The sequence below is a fragment of the Podarcis erhardii genome (genome assembly GCF_964252035.2).
Source record: "Podarcis erhardii genome assembly, chromosome: 5".
Lineage (NCBI taxonomy): Eukaryota > Metazoa > Chordata > Lepidosauria > Squamata > Lacertidae > Podarcis > Podarcis erhardii.
Window position 1 is genome coordinate 59,142,320 of NC_138509.1, and position 17,829 is coordinate 59,160,148.

At 47.8% G+C, this 17,829-nt stretch overlaps 1 protein-coding gene across 1 annotated transcript in view; it reads left to right on the plus strand.

The window, feature by feature from the left end:
* The first annotated feature begins 10,344 nt into the window (after positions 1 to 10,344).
* Positions 10,345 to 17,829, plus strand: part of R3HCC1L (R3H domain and coiled-coil containing 1 like) — a 35,347-nt gene continuing 27,862 nt past the window's right edge. The window contains 2 exon segments of the mRNA XM_081863864.1: positions 10,345 to 10,545; positions 10,547 to 10,607. Coding sequence (XP_081719990.1) covers positions 10,387 to 10,545; positions 10,547 to 10,607 — 220 coding nt within the window. The 5' untranslated portion in view covers positions 10,345 to 10,386.

Below are 17,829 nucleotides of genomic sequence, written 5' to 3' on the forward strand. Positions count from 1 at the left end.
CCGTGTTCACCCCCTCCCCCACAGCACCCTTGCCTACACGCAGCCCTGGAAAGTCGCAGCAATGCCAGTTCGGCCCTGCCGGAAGCTCATAAAGCAGAGGAGTAACGGAGTGAATCCATATGGCTTTAATATGCGACATTAAAAGGTAATGGGAAAATCAATCCCAGCAACAGCAGGGTTCCCTCCGCAGCAAGTGCAACAAAGGCACCAGCCGTATTTGTTTGGCAGTGCCAGGGGAGCTGGAGGTGTCAGGTGCTGCACGCCTCACGCTGTGCCAGGGTTTCATGTGTTGTGACAAGTCGCGGGATATTCATTTGGCAGCGGCTCCCATTTTAAATGTTGAATAATTGAAGCACCATACAAGGAGAATAGAGATCTCGAGGTTTGCAATTCTCCTCGGCGCAGCTGTTTTTGTACGAAGCGTCACCTGTTGTTACTTCCACTATTTGCATCGTGCCATCCTAAATAATGCCCAGGAAAGTGTGAGGGGGGTATTTTGGATGCAAGATGTCCCTGAGCTCCAATAGCAGGGAGCTGGGGACTTTGCAATTCTGGCTACTGCCCAAGTGAGGAGCCTGGGCTGTTGAAACCCAGCTTAGCAGTTATGACATATACACCCACCCTAACTGTTGCCGTCTGGGGCCTGGTGTTAGGGGTTCCTGCGGCTTCTGTTGGCTCCATTAGCCTTGTGCAGACTTTATCGCAGTTCCCAGTGACTCCAACTGACAGGTTAAGAACACACAAAGAGTCCTACTAGGTGAGGCCAAAGGCCCATCTCATCGAGCATCCTGGTAAATCACAGAGGTCAGCCAGGTGGCTCTGGGAAACTGGCAAGCAGAACTGAAGCACAAGAGCACTCTTCCCTCGTGTGGTTTCCAGCAATTGGTATTCATAAGCATTATGGCCTCCAACTGTGGAGGCAGAGCATAGTGATCTTGGTGAGTAGCCTTTGATAGCCCTCTCCTCCATGTACGACGCCTGTGGGAAGAGTCCACAAGCAGGGCATGCATGCAAGCTGGATAGCTCAGTCAGTAGAGCATGAGTCTCTTAATCTCAAGGTCATGGGTTTGAGCACTATGTCGGGTGAAAGACTTCTGAGTTGCAGGGGGTTGGAGTAGTTGACCCTCGTGGTCCCTTCCAATTCTATGATTCTACGAAGGGAGACCAGATCACCCCCTACGTTGAGTGTTCTGCATCTGAATCCAGGTATCATTCTGGCAAAGAGCGAGGTGGGATAGAGACAGGTAGAGGGAACGATAGTTGTGTACCCCATGGGATTCGGGAACATCTTCAGTGAAGCCTCCAAAGGAACTGGTGCTGGCAGTGTCAGCCCCAAATAATTCAAAACTCCTTTGATCGGTAATGAGAAGAACCAAGAAGAGGGTTGAATTTGGAGCTGGAATTTGAAACTACCGTGGGTGGATGAAAGGAGTGTATGTTTGTGTGTATATGCATGCGTGTCTGTGCCCTGACGTACATGTGCAAATGCAAGGTTGAATTATTAAGAGCTGAAGAGGCATTCATATCCCAGGAGCGAAGGGCAGGAGTTATCGCCGTTATTACATCCTCTCTCTGCTAGAGAAATGGGAGCTTATCGCCTCCATCAGTAAAACTTCCCTGCTTAGTAAATTAAACACAGCACAAAACAGCACACAGGCCAGGATCACCTGTGCTAGCTGCTGCCGGAATGCACAACAGGGCACCTGGTGTCTGTGCTGCAGAGTGTGTGGCATGGAGTTCCCCCCACCACAGGCGTTCTGTGTATTCTCTAATGATGATGCCAAGCTGGCAACTCAATGGAAGCCTCTGAATGGATCATAATGGAACCCTCTTTGTTGCATTTCCTAATCCTTTGCTCCAGAGCGACCTGTCCCTCCTGGAGTGAATTCAAGCTGCTGGTTTGGATGCAGCTTCCCCCTCTCCCCCTCCCTCACAATTTGACCCTGGCTGCCAAGCAAACTTTTATGGGCCCCCCAACGTAGGATCTCAGTCAAGGGGAATTTGCTCAGAAGCAATACCTCTGCTTGCACCGTACACCAGATCTGGGGGCTTGGTTAGAGTCCTGGGGGGTTGGGGTGAGTGAGGTGAAGAGACAAGGCGTGGCTGCAGGGAAGTGTTGGGCAGGTGGAGGGTGCTGTGTGCTCAAGGCTGCGATAACTGCTTTTTCATTACCCGAGAGACAGATTAATCAAATAATAATTAACTTTACTGCCTGCAAAGGGGGGGGGGGAACCTAATACACAAACATCTCCGGCTCCCTCGACTCAGGTCCCTCGACTTGGGAGTGATCCAGTAAGGGAGTGAATCTTGCACGTTCTTCCTCCTGTCCCCCAACCGCTCCAAATTGGCCACAGCAGGGGCCCCCAGAGACACAACAGCTGGCACAGCTGTCCTAATGAGCACTGCTACGTTTCGCAGGGGAACAAAGTCATTGCTCAACTGCATGTTTTAATTTACTTAAACATATGTGCATTTGGGGGGGAAAGAAACACCCAGGCATATTGGTAAGGTTGAATAAAGACAAAACAGTGCCCCCCTCACCACCCCATGCTACTTCAAAGCAAACCCGTTCAAACAGAGCAAGATGGCAAACCTATCTTTATTCTGCTCTGATAAATCCAGAGCTGCTTTATTGGGGCGTGTTTGTTCCATAGTTGGGGAGCAACTGGTACTAGGTGTGGCACTCTGCTCACCGATTATGAAGGGAATTGTTCTAGTTTTTGCTGCTGCTTCCAAGCATGCATAACGAAGTGTGTATTTTTCCTCATCAATTGTAAAGCACATGTTTTGCATACGGCTTTTACCATGACCATGTTGGGGGAAATGTCAAAGGTGTGGAATATACATTGAAGCATGTCACCAGGGTTCTTCCGTACACTCCCTGTTCTAAGGTTATTGTTTTTAAGCAACACAGGAATCTTGGTTGCTGCCTGCTCCCCGTAAGCAGATGTGGAGCTTGTTTGTGCTGGCTTCAAGGACATCACCATGTAACTGTGGGCATATGTCTTTCATCACAACAATTACAATCTCTCCTTCTCTTTCTCTCCCCGCCCCCCACCAAAAGACTAGCTCTGAACTAGTCTTGTCAGCACCTTCTCACTGAGGTGGTCAAAACCAGTGGTGTACTCAGGACAGGACTTCGGGACAGAGGTCTAGGACCCCACTCAGCAGAATATGAAGGAGGGCCCAGAAACGCAGCAAGCCTGGCTGCTTTCCCATTTCAAAGGAAGTCAAGCAAACAACATTACCATCTAAAGAAGACTCAACAAGGCCAGAGTCTGAAATGATCTAACTGCACCCTTAGTCCAAGCAGACAAACTGGGCTGAAGAGAAAATCCACCACAAGCCTTGTAGTCCTGTGCATAGCTGTCAACCGTCCCTTATTTGGCGGGAAACTCCCTTATCCCAGCCCAGTGTCCCGCTGCTGTCCCTTATTGATGATGTCCCTTAAATTTCCTGGGTTTCAAAGGAAGCAGCTCCTCTCCCTCCCTCCCTGCCAGCCAGGGAGGCTCCAACTGTGTTGCTTGGCTGCCCGGCCCGGCCCACTCCGGTCTCCTCTCACCAGCCTCAGCCCCCGGGAGCCCCATCCCGCCGGGACTGGCGGGAGCCCCTGGCCCTTCTGCCGCCATCCTCCTCGTGGCCGCCGTACTGAGCATCTCTGCCTGGGGCCTCCCCTCTGCCCATCGCCGCCACCACCGCTCCTGCTAAGCCGTACTGCGGCTGTGCCGCTGAAGGATCCAGATGAGATGAGCAGCCTGGTGTGGCCTATGAATTGCTGAGGAGCCTTGAGAGGAGAGCAAGGGCAACCATAGAGAAAGCAGTTCAGAGAGAGGAGCAGGAGAAGGAGAAGGAGAAGGAGGAGGCATGGGCAGGTGTTCCAAGGGCTAACCATAGAGGGGGAAAGCGGAGAAAGGACCGCAAGCACTTCTCCCATAGATTTGTAGTGGTAGACTAGCATAGATGGTCTGATCTGCGGGTTTACTTCGGGCGCTATTCCCCCCCTCCTCCTCCCGCCCCGCCTGATGGAACTGAGAGCTGCAGATGGAGCACAAGAGAAAAAATACAGAAGTGCAGCAGCATCTTCGTAGCTTGGACTTCGTTTTGTGCGAAAAGTGTTGCTGCTTGTAGTTATTTAATTGTTTCATCAGCTGGTGTCTTGAGCAGCAACCTCTGGAAACGAAGGGCTAAAAACCGGTGCTGCTCTCCAAAATTATCTGGTCCCTTTTAACTTCGTATTTCAGCTGGTTGACTAAAATCCCTTATTTTGGCTGCTGATCCCTTATTTTCAAATCTGCAAGTTGACAGCTATGGTCCTGTGATGGTGGTAGGGGGTCTGTTAGCCAAAAAATATATATAAACATCTAAGCTCTTTAAATGAGCCTACAATGGATAAGATGCTAAGCCAAAACCACGGTGGTAGTTTACAGGTAAGGTGGATGAACCTGTTGATCTGGGTCTCTCATGTTTCCAACCTTAAGTGCAGTTTGCTCATTTCCACATCTATTTGTGAATGTTGTTGTTGTTGTTTTAAAAAAGCAACCCAAACCCACCTTTGTATTGTTTGTGCGTGGCAGCACTTGTGTCTCCACATCTTAGGCAATGGAGATGGGGTTGGAGCTGGCTCAGCATCAGATCTACTCCCAGTTGCTTCCCTGGAAGTGAGAAAGCTCCTGTGTAACAGGAGAAGTCACTAGAGGCAGCACTTTGGCTGGAGAAGCTGAAGATTGCATGTCTGGAGGTGAGGCAATGGGAAGCACTTCTGAGAGCATGCCTGAGTCTCCTCTGGAGGGTGGATGACCCCCTAACCCACAAAGAGCCTCCCTAGAATCAAACAACTTTTGGGGATTGGAATCTGCAACCCAACCCTCCTAGGACCCTTCCTAGGGTCCTCCAGATCTAACTCCCCAAGCTCCCCCCACTCCTCTTCAGGGTCTGACCACCCCTTCCATGACACCTCCCTGGGACTCCTGACACTGGACTGCAGGCTGCCTCTGTAGAGACAAAACCCTCCCAAGTTGATTATTTCAAATCTATATCCCAGCCCTCAATCATACCACACTCGTGTCCAATTATGCGAAATTAAAATTTGTTTATTGATGATAGAAGAGATAATTGGATAGGATAAGGGAGAAACAAGATTAACTTACGCTGCAAAATGAAATAAAAACCCAGCTTGCCCCTTGCCTAGCATACAGATGCAGTAGTTCTCTTCCAGCATGACAGCCTATGTGCATGGGAATCTGGGTGATGTAGATGCCTACCTTGAATCTGTTCCATCAGTAAGAAAACCAGGCTGTTCTCTGGACTTTTATGCCCTCCCTGGATTTGCATATGATGCTGGTAATCACACAGCTCTTCAGCACTTAAGAGTTCAGGTGATCCCCACTGCAAGAAAAGTAGGAAGCTACCTTATACCAAGTCAGACTATCCATCTAGTCCAGGGTTATCTACACTGACTGGCAGAGGCTCTCCAAGGTTTCAGGCAGGGAACATTCCCAGTTCTAACTGGAGATGCCAGGGACTGAAGCTGGGGAATTCTGCATTCAAAGGAGAGATGCTCTATTGCTGAGCTACAGCCCTTCTCCAAATGGACAGGAATGATCCACCACTGACCCTTCTTCTATGCAGGATTCTGAGCCCCAGGCAGTGTGAGATGCATGCAAATTTCTCTGAGGCATTTACCATCCTCCACCTGCCCATTCCTCCCTAGGGAACAGCAGTGATGCCCATCCCAAACCCAGGACGCTCCAGAGGGCATGATGTGAAGGAAGCTAGCACCACTACCTCTGTGAAGATAACCACCAGAGCTGACCAGTTCACCACAGTTCCTCACCTCTTCACTACAGAACATACCAAGTCTCACGGAAAACCAGAGCAGTAGTTCTCTGAGGGTGGAGGTAAGCAAATAAGGAACAAATACACACTGGAAAAGAAATGAAAATGTCTGAACACTTCTGAGTCCAATTCAAAAAATATCAAAAGAAAGGCCTTTTAAAGCTATACTTTTTTATCCATACATTTATTCAATAAATAAATACACTGGAATATCAACATCCCTGCTTTACATTTCTAGGAGAGTTCAAGTGATTTGCAGTTTCCCATGGGCACTGAAGTTGTAGGAAGTGAAGAGGTGAGGAAACACAGACCCAAAAGGCCTATACTAACTCCGAGGGGAGCTGGGGGTGAGAAGAGTCCAGATTTCAAAAGGCATTCTGTGTATGTCCTTCTCCCATAGACACTTTGTTTAGTCCTTCTGATTCTTCTGGCACTGAAGACTGGGCTGCTGATAGGTGGGTAAAGAGGACACTGGTGCACAAAATCCACTGTAAGCAAGGCCCCACGACTGGCCCCTTGGCGGTGTCCAGGGCCCAGAAAATCCTGTTGGTACCCTTGCCTCTGTGTGGGAAAATGCCTTGTCACGGCAGGCATTGACCCCAGAAGCTGAAGTAGAGTCCCTCAGAGCTGGGCCATGGCATGCCAGGAAGTGGGAGTTAATGAATCATGATTTAATGGCACTTCCACAGCCTCCTCCTTGTGTGATGAAGATGTCAGCCCATCTACCTCCTTTCCTGAAAGGACTGGGGACACCCGGCGTGGCAGAGATTCAATCATAGAGACATAGGCCAGGGCTGGCCTCTGACGCTGAGACAGAAACCCAAAGGTGATAACACAAGACCTAATTCCAAATGGTCCAGACCAACCTACACAGTTCACCAGACAGGGTCTCAGACAGGAAAGTCTTCCTTCAGACTCTTCTAATGATTGGCTTTAACTGGAGAAGACAGTGAGAAATGGAACCTGGGACCTTATATGTATAAACACTCTGTCACAGAGAGGGAGGTTATTACAGTATCAGAACTGGAATCCTGGGGAGTCTGCATGGCAAAGGAACAGAAGGTTGTAGAGACGGCAGTGGTGCAGGAACAACACCAGCACCCTCCTTGTTTGCTGGCCTGAGGTATGGCTTGACTGGTTGACCTGGGCCATAAAAAGTGGCACTCTGCATTTCACCAGGTGTGTACAATTAGCTGGCAGTTCCCTGGTTTTGTTGAACCTTGGAAGTCAGGGCGAAGATGGTGTTCAAGATGAGGAATGGGAAAAGGGAAACTCCTTGTTCAAAATGAGGAGGCTGGTCTAGCATCGGGATATGAGACAGTAGAGGCGGGAACAGAGTTTGATAAGAGAAGTTATATGATTAAGATACAAAGGATTGTGGAGCAGTAGGACATCTCTTGTCCACACGAGGTATACTTGCCCAGTGACATCACAGAAGAAGAAATAATAGAACAAAAAAGGTAGAAATTGTAGGAACAAAACTACTGTATCTTGTGGATTCAGAGGGAGCCAGGTGTTATGGTACCAGGGGAAAATCCTAGCATGGCTGAAATCTCCAGGAAAGGGAGACTCCAGAGATTCTAGACTCAAAAAGAAACATGTAGATCCAAGCGCATGTCAACTGGGAGATGTCAGCATGCTTCTACCAAGGTCCAGAAAAACCAATTTGTTGGTGAGCCAACTACAATATGGGTCTGATGACTATAGCACAGTAATTTGTAACTCCCAGAGGTTCTCAGCTAATAATCGGGTAAGGTCCAAGGAAGTTAAAGACGCAACTCTTCTGCGCAGAGTCTTAACCCAGAGCTAGATCCTGACAATCCCATAAATCTTGGCTACGTGTGCCTCCCAGCCGCACTCCCTGTTGGCTCCAGTTTTACTCAAAACATGTGCATTTTCAGTGTTGTCAGTGTCTTGTTATCAGCATCAGCCTTCCAGCTTTGGCAGTTCTCAAGAGATCCTGCCGGTTGGTGCTTGTGTGACACTGCAATGTGGCATTGCCATTCTTCAGTTACACATGAACACGCTCACCAGAATCAGATAAGCACTGTCAAACAGAAGTGTTCAGAGAGAAAAGAAGTTCAGGAGAAAAAGGTAGTCTCCTTTTAGTCTGAATACCTGGGGGACTTAGCATTCCACATGGGTCAGTCTTTTATGCCCTAGATCTCCGTCACATCATAAAACATCAAAAAAGCTTCCGGTACAAGCTTCAGTACAAGGCAGAACCACCAGCCTCCAGAAAATCAGCTTACAATGTGCCACAAACCAGCTGTGGATGCATCACAGATGGGAGCCTACAAGATAAATAGCTCAAGGAGACTCAAGCTAATGAGCCAGGCCCCCTTTTGCAGAGGGGAATACTTCCTGGCCCATATATGATAAGCAGCTAGTCCCTATATCATTCAATTACAGCAAACAACTTATTTATTTATTGTGACAGTGCCAGGCCCATGGATGTGATGGAATCCCAGTTACAACTGGCTTATTTAATTGACCCTCAGTACTAATCGTTGACATGAACTAAGGAACATAATATCTTTTGTGGCAATATTGGTGGGGCAATAACGTGTCTAGACCATAGCTGTCAACCTCCCCTTTTTTTTTGTGGGAAATCCCCTTATTCCAGCACCATTTCCCACTGCTTCCTGCTGCTATCCCGGATTGTTAACATATCCTGCAGACTGTCCCCAGCACAGGTGAGACTGCTGATCCCTTATTTTGGAGGCTGCTGATCCCTTATTTTCAAATCTGAAAGTTGACAGCTATGGTCTAGATGCTACATTTTGTCACAGTCAAAGCAAGGCCATTGTTGGAGGTTTCAGGTAGGTCTCCTAGATGGCTTTACACCCATGGCCAGCCCTACCAGGAAATAGTGAGTCACCTCAACTGAAACAAAGGGAGCCTATAGACCTAGGTGTGGCATGTGGCCCACCCTGCCCTGCCCCAACCCTTCTGTCCTCAGGTGCTGTAGAAGACCCTATCCCATGGCTAATGTCAGAATAAGATTTAACTGGGGGGGGGGGGAGAGTTGTATCTGAAGTTGTCAGTTGAAATTAGTCTTGTACTTTGAACTTTGGTTGAATGGCTTACTAGGACTTAACTCTGGAACAATAAATGCTACTGCTGCAGCTGTTCCGGTCTGTGGCATTTGCCCTCCTTACAGACCAGTGAGGTAGCCTGGAGTGGTGTGATTTATTCAGCAGCAGTTGCCAATGGAGCTGGCTGGGTGCATAGTAGAGACACCACTGAAGAATATTGGAATGGCACAGAAGGTGTGGCTTTTGTCCTGCAACTTAGATTTCTGAAAGAGAAATCACAATTTCACGATAATCCTTTTTAAAAAAAATAATATTTTTTATTACTTTTCAACACAAATATACAATTTTATCCAAATTTTCACAAATTATCTCTTTTTGGACTTCCTTCAGCTCCTCTGCCAATCATCTATATTTTCCTCTCGATTACACATTCCCTAAATTTCACAATAATCCTAAATATGTTTTTACTGAAGTTATGGCCTATTGATTGAGTTGAAGGTTCTCCGCCTCCACTCCAATTCTGTCACCTGCAGCAGGTGAAAGTGAGCCCATGGGGACCTACCGACTCTTTATATATATAAAAAGAGACTTGTGGCATCTTACAGTCTAACATGTTTACTGTATGTCACAATAAACCTGTCAGTCTTTAAGATGCCACAGGAGTGTTTCTTTTTGCTGCAACAGCTTCATAGCAGGTTTTTTTTGGGGGGGGGGGTTGAATTTATTTTTGTGATGATCCCCCAAGCTAGTGCTTTTAGAAGCCTATTGTTGGCATATATCTGTCTCAATAGACAATGGAGTGTGCCTCCGGGGGTGAAGTCAAAATCACTGTGTTATTAGCACCAAAGTGACCTCCCTGGGTGCAAGTCTGGGTAACGTATGGAGGTCCTGGGCTGCCCAGATGACAAGTCCCTGCTCTCAGCCTTATTGATGTGGCTCAAAGGAAAGCAGAGAAATACATTGGGCACCACCTTGACTGCAGGAATTGCCGGGAGGAGGCCTACAAGACACCACCTAATCATCTTAGGGTTTCCACTCCAGATTTCCACCCAAAGATATCCCGCAAGGCAGTGGAGTTGTGGAAAGTATATAGATTTATTATTATAAAAAGTACTCTGAGCATGTGCAAAATGCCTTTCCTTAAGCAACCACACATATGTTCCACAGTGCAGGCGGTGGGCTTTCCCCCGTTGTCCATCTTCAGGATTTACCTACGTGGGACCTTTCACACGACCCAAATACCTTGATTGTCTTTGGGTGCTGAGGGCACACCAAGTTTTCCTCAAATCTATACCCGGAAGCGCGCCTTCTGCTTCCTCGGGGATTGCAAAGAGTACGCGTGAACAGATGCAGATGCTTTCCCCCCGCTGATGACAGAAACGCACGTGTGATTCACGGGGAGCGGGTGTGTGGGAATGCTTTATAGGTTCCGGACAGTCACAAGGCGCCTCTTGCCACCCGCGTTACACCCCAGCACTGCAGTCGGTGGCAGCACGGAGAGCCGACTGCGCGAATGCCACTGGGTCGTTTCGTGGGCGCTGTGAACGGCATCCGCCATAGCAAAGAGATAGAACGCGATGGAATGAGAAGACGCTTGCGGAGCAGGCACTCCTATACCCCTAAGGACTACATTTCCCAGCATTCCTCGCCATGGAGGGGCGGGGCCAGGCTGGGGGCGGGCGGAAGCGGCGAAGGCGGAAGCAACAGAGCCAGCACGACCCTGCCGTGCGCCCGGTAACTTGTCTTTTCCCCACCCCCCAAACTTTCCTATATCGGGTCCTAAAAACAACTTATTTGCCTTCCTCCTGCTGCCCTTTTCCCACTTTAGGACTGGACTCCCCTAATATCGACACCTTTTGCTGCTGGTCCTCCCCCGCACCCCGCGGTGTTCCTCCATCCCATAATGTGACGGGGGCTATTACTGCGTCCTCCCCGCAGAAGCTTATTGCACTCGAGCAACAGGCGGGGAGCAGTTTATTTCCACGAAGGAAGCGGCTGGGGCTTAAACTTTAGATAGTTGAGTCGTCTCTGCATATAATATCCAAGATCACTTTTATCCATATAAAGCAATAGGACAGGCGGGTTGTACTTTTACCTGGAAGCCCCACGCTGACTGGAAAACCTTGCCCCGTGGTTCAGGTGGGGGCCGGGTCGTGCTGTGGCTGCTGTCCAGGGAGATTCAGCCTTGTGTTAGAACTTTTCCAGACGGGCGTCGTGTTTGCGCATCACAAGGGCAGTTGTTCAAAGGGATCCGGGCCTCTTCCTTCAAGTTCACACTTCTGCCGTGGGGTTATTGCATTTCCCCATCGCGCATGCCGCAGCGCTTTGTCACTGGGTAAATCTTTCTTTCCTTAGTAGAAGCTTGTGAGTTACCTCGTGAAATACAGTTTTGCAGTTTTGATGAGCTTCGGTTGGATAATGCCTGTGACATCAGTGGCACTGAGGAGCACAACTCTTCCTGACGTTTGTGCCGTTTTAGAGAACTCTTTTTAAAGTCATATTTGCCTTTCATTGCTTTTTTAATCGGGAAGATGGTGTGATTCCAGATAGGTGTTGTTTTGATAGTTGCTTAAATGCTGACTGCTTCTTGTCTCTGGTACTGGAACACACACACACACCAGATCCATGAGGTTTCTGTTGCTTGTTATTTTTTAAAAAATTTGGTGCTCCTACTCACCCCCCAAATCAACGTGGTATTTTCCCCACCAGCAGCAAGTCTATTCTATGGGTGAAATCCTATGTATCATATCTCAATGGAAAAGGCATTTAAAAGCTGTGGTAAAAGGATTCAAGATGCTTATGCAAATTTTAACGTCCTTTTTAGTGGGCAAATAGCAACTGTCCACTATGAGATCTTAGTTAATTTTGCAACAAGTCATAGGAGAAGAAGTAGCCCCTTAGATACATTGGCTCAGTTTCTTAAAGCCTTCTAGTTCACAACCAGCCTGATGCCTGGAAGATAATAGAAGCCTGGGTAAATTTCATTTGTGTAAGAGTGATAAAAGAATTTCAGTTATCCCCCACTGCCCTGCATGATATTCAGTTATCTCTGTCTATAGTTTTGTGTGGGATGTGAAAGTATCCATGACTAGCCCTGGAATAGATTAGATTAATGCTGTGGCAGTGGGGGGGGGGGGGGCTTCAATAGACTACAACTCCCATGATTCCTAACCATCGGCTGTTCTGTGTGTTGTTGAGGGGAACTGGAGTCCAGCAATAACTGAACAGGTTACCCATCCTGGTACAATGAACTGTCTTTGAAACTCCTTGTACCAGATTTCCCCCCACCACACATCCAGACTCCTGGTCCTAGGAACCCTCTTGCCTGGAGCAGTCTCAGAGACTTTGTGCTCCTTACCTTACGTGGGTCTCCTGCTCTGAGTTCTGGCAGTGCTTTGTGTCCTCCCTGCCTTTTAACTGGTGCTGCATTTTGGGAAGGTCATCACTGCCCCTCACCCACCAGGTGAGGCCTTTTCCTGTGCATTTTGGACAGGGGAAAATTATGTGAGCAGCAGCTATAACCCTTTTGGGTACAATGGATGAGCCATGGTAACCGCCGGGCCTTTATTGAATTAGAAAGAAATTCTGTTTGTCAGAGCCACTGCAGGAGGGAAGTTATATGGTGTCCCTCAGAAGAGCTGCGGCGTACCTCCCTCCTCTCCTGACGCACTCATAGTCCCAGGCACTTGATGCCTCATAAAACACACATCCCTTCGCTCCCAGCCACCAGGCTGTGTTTTTCACTGTCTCCTGCTAGTGCATGCCATAAGTGCCATTTTTCATTGTGGTGTTTTCAGCTCTCTTGTCTTGTTCACAGGCAGCTGCTGGTGACCAGCTGTGTGGCAAGAACAGTGCTTGTGCTGGAATTCAGATGGGGAGAAGTGTTGGGTAGTCCTTTAGTAAGGAGAGGCCAGGATTTAGTTAGGGGCATAAACGTGGTTTTGCTGACAAGTTGGTGTGTACATGACCAGGCTTTTGAACTTTGCAGATTCTTTCATTAGGCAAGCACATGTAGCAACTACTAAGCCTGAGCAGTGTATAAATTATGTTATTTAAGGTGGATGCCAGTAACCTATGCCTGGCTGTGTGCTGCTTTTCTGTGATTTAGATCCTTTTGTCATTTCAGATTACAATCAAAATAAAATAAAACTTAGGACTCTGCTGTTGAGTACATTAATGAATCCCCAATATGGCAGCTGTGAGCATCATGGTGTCCTCAGACACCCTTCTGAGCACCTGCCTTTTTTGGCCATTTGTGATTTGGGGGGTGTTTCCCTGTTTTCCTCCCCAGTGTGTTGTTTTCTTTGGGATGCATGTAGGTATTCCACTTGTTTTAGGAGCATGTCTCTGGGCATCCCCAGTTCTTCTTTTGTGAAATGGGCATTTTGTGGTGCCCACTACAGTTTCTTAGATTTCCAAATGTGTCCCTGGCCCCAGAAGGTTGAAGGCCCCTAGTTGAATCCATTTTCTGAATAGCATTTAATATATCATGTTATAACCTTTGGGCTCAATTTCATTTTCTCTTTCTCTCTCTCTGAACTCTGTTTTTTAAAGTTGTGAAACCCTATTTCCATTATGTGTCCCAAACCAAATCAACTGGTTTCTCCACTCCTGTTAAAACGCTCAGTTCCTACTTGGGGGAAGAAATTCACACAATTAAGAGAGTGAGATGTAAGCATAGAGGTTCTGGGGGAGCACAAAGTGACTGGGGGGAAATTGCAAAGAGAGCAGCAAACAAGTTAGATAACTGTCTCCCTCCCAGGTTTTCAAGATTTCCTCTGCAGCCTAGGAGACTCAGCACCTACTGTCCTTTGCAAAAATAGAATTCTGTGGATTCCAACTTCTGACCAGTGAACTCAGTTTTCTAATGGGCGAAGCTGTTGAAGCTGCAGCCCATGTTTGAGGAATTGTGGGCTTCACGTTTGCTGTGTGGGCTTCAAGTGGATGGGTGTGGGAAGGGCCAAGCAGGCATCCTTTGGCTTAGTGGGCATGAATTATTCTCAGGAGTGTGGGTACTGAGGCTGGGTCAGGAAGGGCAGGCAGTACAGCCAGCCTCTCACTGTTAAGCCCGTCAGCTGTCCTGCAAGAGCTGCCACTAGGGATGGCTTGAAGCCCATTGCCATCCCTGTTTAGGCTTTGCAGTCTTGGTGAGCCTATACGGACCCTGCGCAACAGAAGGGCTGCTTCTTGTGGGAGAGGGACATACTGAGTGTTGAATATGGCTGTCTGAGCACAGAACTGAAGGAAAGGAGGAGCTTTTCTAAGGGATTCATGGAGGGGCATCTTGCCCATGGGAGACCACTGAGAATGTCACTTCCTTTGGCCTCTGCCTCTTTTAATCTGCCAGGTCTACCCCACCAATTCCATCTACTTTGCCGGGTTCCTTTGGGCAAAGCTGATCTTCCTGATTGTGGGTGCATCTTGCCTGTCATCCCCCCTTCCTCTGGGGTGTGATGTTTCTGCAGCCTGAAATAGCAGCCGCTCTTTCATCATTGTCAGCTCATCTCCAGTTTGCTCTCACCCTGTGTCTCTTTCCAGGTTTCTGTCCCTGCTCAGCGCCTGCATTTCCCGTCTCTGCAAGCTGTGCCTTGCCCGGCTGAATCGCGTCTTATTTCTAGCCTCCCTCACTTCCTTTGAATTATTTCCTTGTTCTCTCAGCTCTTTGCTGCAAATTCCCCTTTAGTGTCATCTGCAAATGTAATTGTCAGGCATTTGGGAAATAAAAATTGAGGAAACTTTCCCTGAAGTTCAGTTGCATCGAATTTTAATGCTGTTTCTCCACTCAGTATCTTTTTATGGCAATTCTGATGGAGTTGGTCTTGTGCTCTTTTAATCCTGGGTGCCCCTGATCCCATCACTGTCACTCGTTCTTTGTCTCCCCCTTTTCTTATACCCTGTATTGATGCTATGCTTGGGAGCAGGCATTTTAGAAATTGCACGTCCCTTTCCTCTGCCGGAAACCCAGCCAGGCTTAGGGAGAAGCTGCATTTAGAGGGCAATAATAATAATAAAAAGCAGCTAGGTGGGGTATGCAAGAACCAGCAATGCAAGGTGCCTCTTGCTTAGACCACCCCCCCTCCTGCCATTAGCAATAGCTTATCTGGGGTTCAGTCAGCTCATTAGCTAAACCTGATTTGGCCTGGTATGCATGTTATCAGGAGGTGCTGGTTTTAGATGTATATGTGCTGGATATTTTTTTCACAAGGTCATTCCTTTCATCTTTTTAAATAATCTTATTCCTGTTGGACTCCTTGTTATTTTCATCTCTCTCCCTTTTTATTGATGTGCTCTCTGGCTGGGCCTCTGCCCTTGATATATCTGTACAATCCTGCCTAATTCCCTTAGTTCTTTTGGTCAGACATTAATTCACTTTTCTCCGTGGTTACATTGTCCTTTCCATGCAGCCTTAAAGGAATGCCATTGACTCCAGACCCCATTCTTATGTCCGACTGGTGTTAGTGCTTAACTCAGGAGACGGGCAACGGGCAGAAAATGAACTGCTTCCTCTGTTGTGTCTTATTATTTTTAAAGAGATTTGTCTTTGCATGTTTGGAATTGCCTCGTGAAGTGCAATTGATTCCCTGTTCTTTGTGTGGGTCTTTACAGTTCATTGGGGAATCAAGTATGGAGGGCAAGAGGGGTTTTTTCTGTTATAAAGGAAAAGAATGTGGAATAATATAGATGTGAAATTGTATGACTCTAAAAGGTGATTGAGAATCAGGGCAGGGGTGGGATATGGATCTCCTGCCATCCAGCTGGCTGGATTCAGAGCTCCTTACTGGCTTTATGACAAGTGTTGCAAGTGTTCCTAAGGTGCAAGGGAGCATGACTGAGCCCCCAGGCAATGTTTTTCCGCTTCTGCTTTGCAGGCTGCTTCCTGATGGCAGTCAGCTCAGTCTTTTGCTGCTGAATGGGAAGGTTTCTTTACACTCTTGCTCCAACAGCAAGCGTAAATGATACGGTATTTATAGCCTTCCCTCAGACCACTGTATGAAAGATCCTGCAAGTGTTGTAGCCCTCCCCGCCACAGAAGATACATCACCCTCTGCCCAGGAAGACTGGGGAAGAAGGGGCAGGAATGGTCGGAGTGGTGCAGGGCAGCTTTGCCTTGCAGGGATTTCAAAACAGAGGTTTTTGAGCTGCCTGTAAGGAAGCATAAAAGCCCCCGAGGAAGGCGTGTTCTGGCCAAAGCACATTGGGCATCAATGACTAGTGCAATATTCTTCAGCATCCTGAGATTGGTTCTCCTGCTTTTTTTTCTTTTGTATTTTTCATTGGATGCTTCCCATTCCCCACCCCTCCCCATGGCATTAACTGGTTCCTGGCTGCTGAGTTTTGAATGTTGCTAGCTTTGGGTTTTATTAGACTGTTGGATACTGCTTTTAAGAAAGCTTCTTGCCTGTCTAGAACCAACACTTCTTTTTTCCTGTACAGAAGTGCAGATCTGAGTGCTAGGAGTTGCGTTAATGCACACAGCCCATTGTCTCAACTACTAGACTTTCGTTCATAGGCATTCCCCTGTTCATAGGCATTCCCCTGGTCTACAATAATAAGAAGAATAATAATTTTTTATTTATATCCTGCCCTTACCGGTTCAAAAACCAGGCTCAGGGCGGCTAGCAACAAATTCAAAACACTTAATTATAAAAGCAGCATAAAATACTGTATAAAAACATGAATAACAATAAAATTCAAAAATAAAAATCAATTAGATAATCCCCAGGGCTAGCTGGCTGAATTGGGCCAGCAAGGAGGCCAGGAAAGAATTAGTTGTGGGGTCTCAGAGCGTGCGATCTTCATAAAAGGGGAAGGGGAGGGAAGAGAAGGGAAATGAAAGGTGGAATTTCCTTGGGGTGGGGGAATGGGACTCTGATATTGGGGGTTGGCCCACTGCTACTTTACCTATTGCTGAGAGCAGGTAGGTGGGATTTTTTGGTGTGTGTATTGCACCTCTGGCCTATGGTAAGGAACTTGGAGGAAAAGATGCTGCGCAGCCTCATCATTCCTTTGCCAAGGTTTCCTTGCTGTGGAGGGGGAGGCACTCTTGCCATGTGCATGGAGACTAAATGAGTGGCGGCGTCCAAAGGGCTTTCTAATTTGGGCTGTTTGGAGTCTCCTTGCACTTCTCTTTTATTGGCGTTATTATTTTGGAAGAAGCACCCGTTATGCAGCACGCCATAAAGAGTGACATTGTGCATGTGCGAGCGCTGAGTGACACCTGGTGCTGTCCCTCAAGGGCACTTTGCTGTTCCCCAAGCACCAATCAAGAGCCGCTCCCACTTTGCAGGAAGGAGGCGGGTGGGCAGATGGAGTTCTGGTCACTGCTGAGCCCAGGGAGGGCAGCAGCCAAATCCCTCGGGCTGGTAAAGGAGCCGGCGTGAGCTTTGCTTCCTCAGTGCTCTGGGGCAAGGGAGATTTAGCACTGCCTTCCGTTCACTGCCCGGTCCAAGGGGTTGCCGTTTCTCTCCTGTGATCAAGGCTCTAAGGTTAAATATTCTATTGATGGAATTATGGATTGAGTGGAATCGGAAGCCTCAAAGGCTAAAAATACAGTTTGCTGCCAGGAAACAATATAGGCTGCTGGGAGATGCTGGGGTGCCACTTCAGCCCTGTGCTGCAGCTGGTGTGGTGGATGGATTTCTGCTCTAGGGGTGTCCTGATTACACAGTAGACTTCCCCTGTTTTTCCGATCAACAAACGAGCTCTCTGTTCCAAATAGCAGCGGCTTCAGGTCCCAGTCGCTCGTCCTGGCTGTGTTCCTTTTACAGGATATCACTTGCTTTTTGCCAAGACAGGCGCGCCAATGGAATTATATTCTGAGGATGTCTTGTAGTGAAGGCTGTTTGTGTGCATTTTCATGTGGCACATCTGCTTGGGTTTTCTCTGATGCGGTTGCTGGGTGATTTAAATATATATTAATTTTGCTAAGCTTGGGTCACTATGGCATTCTGGGCTC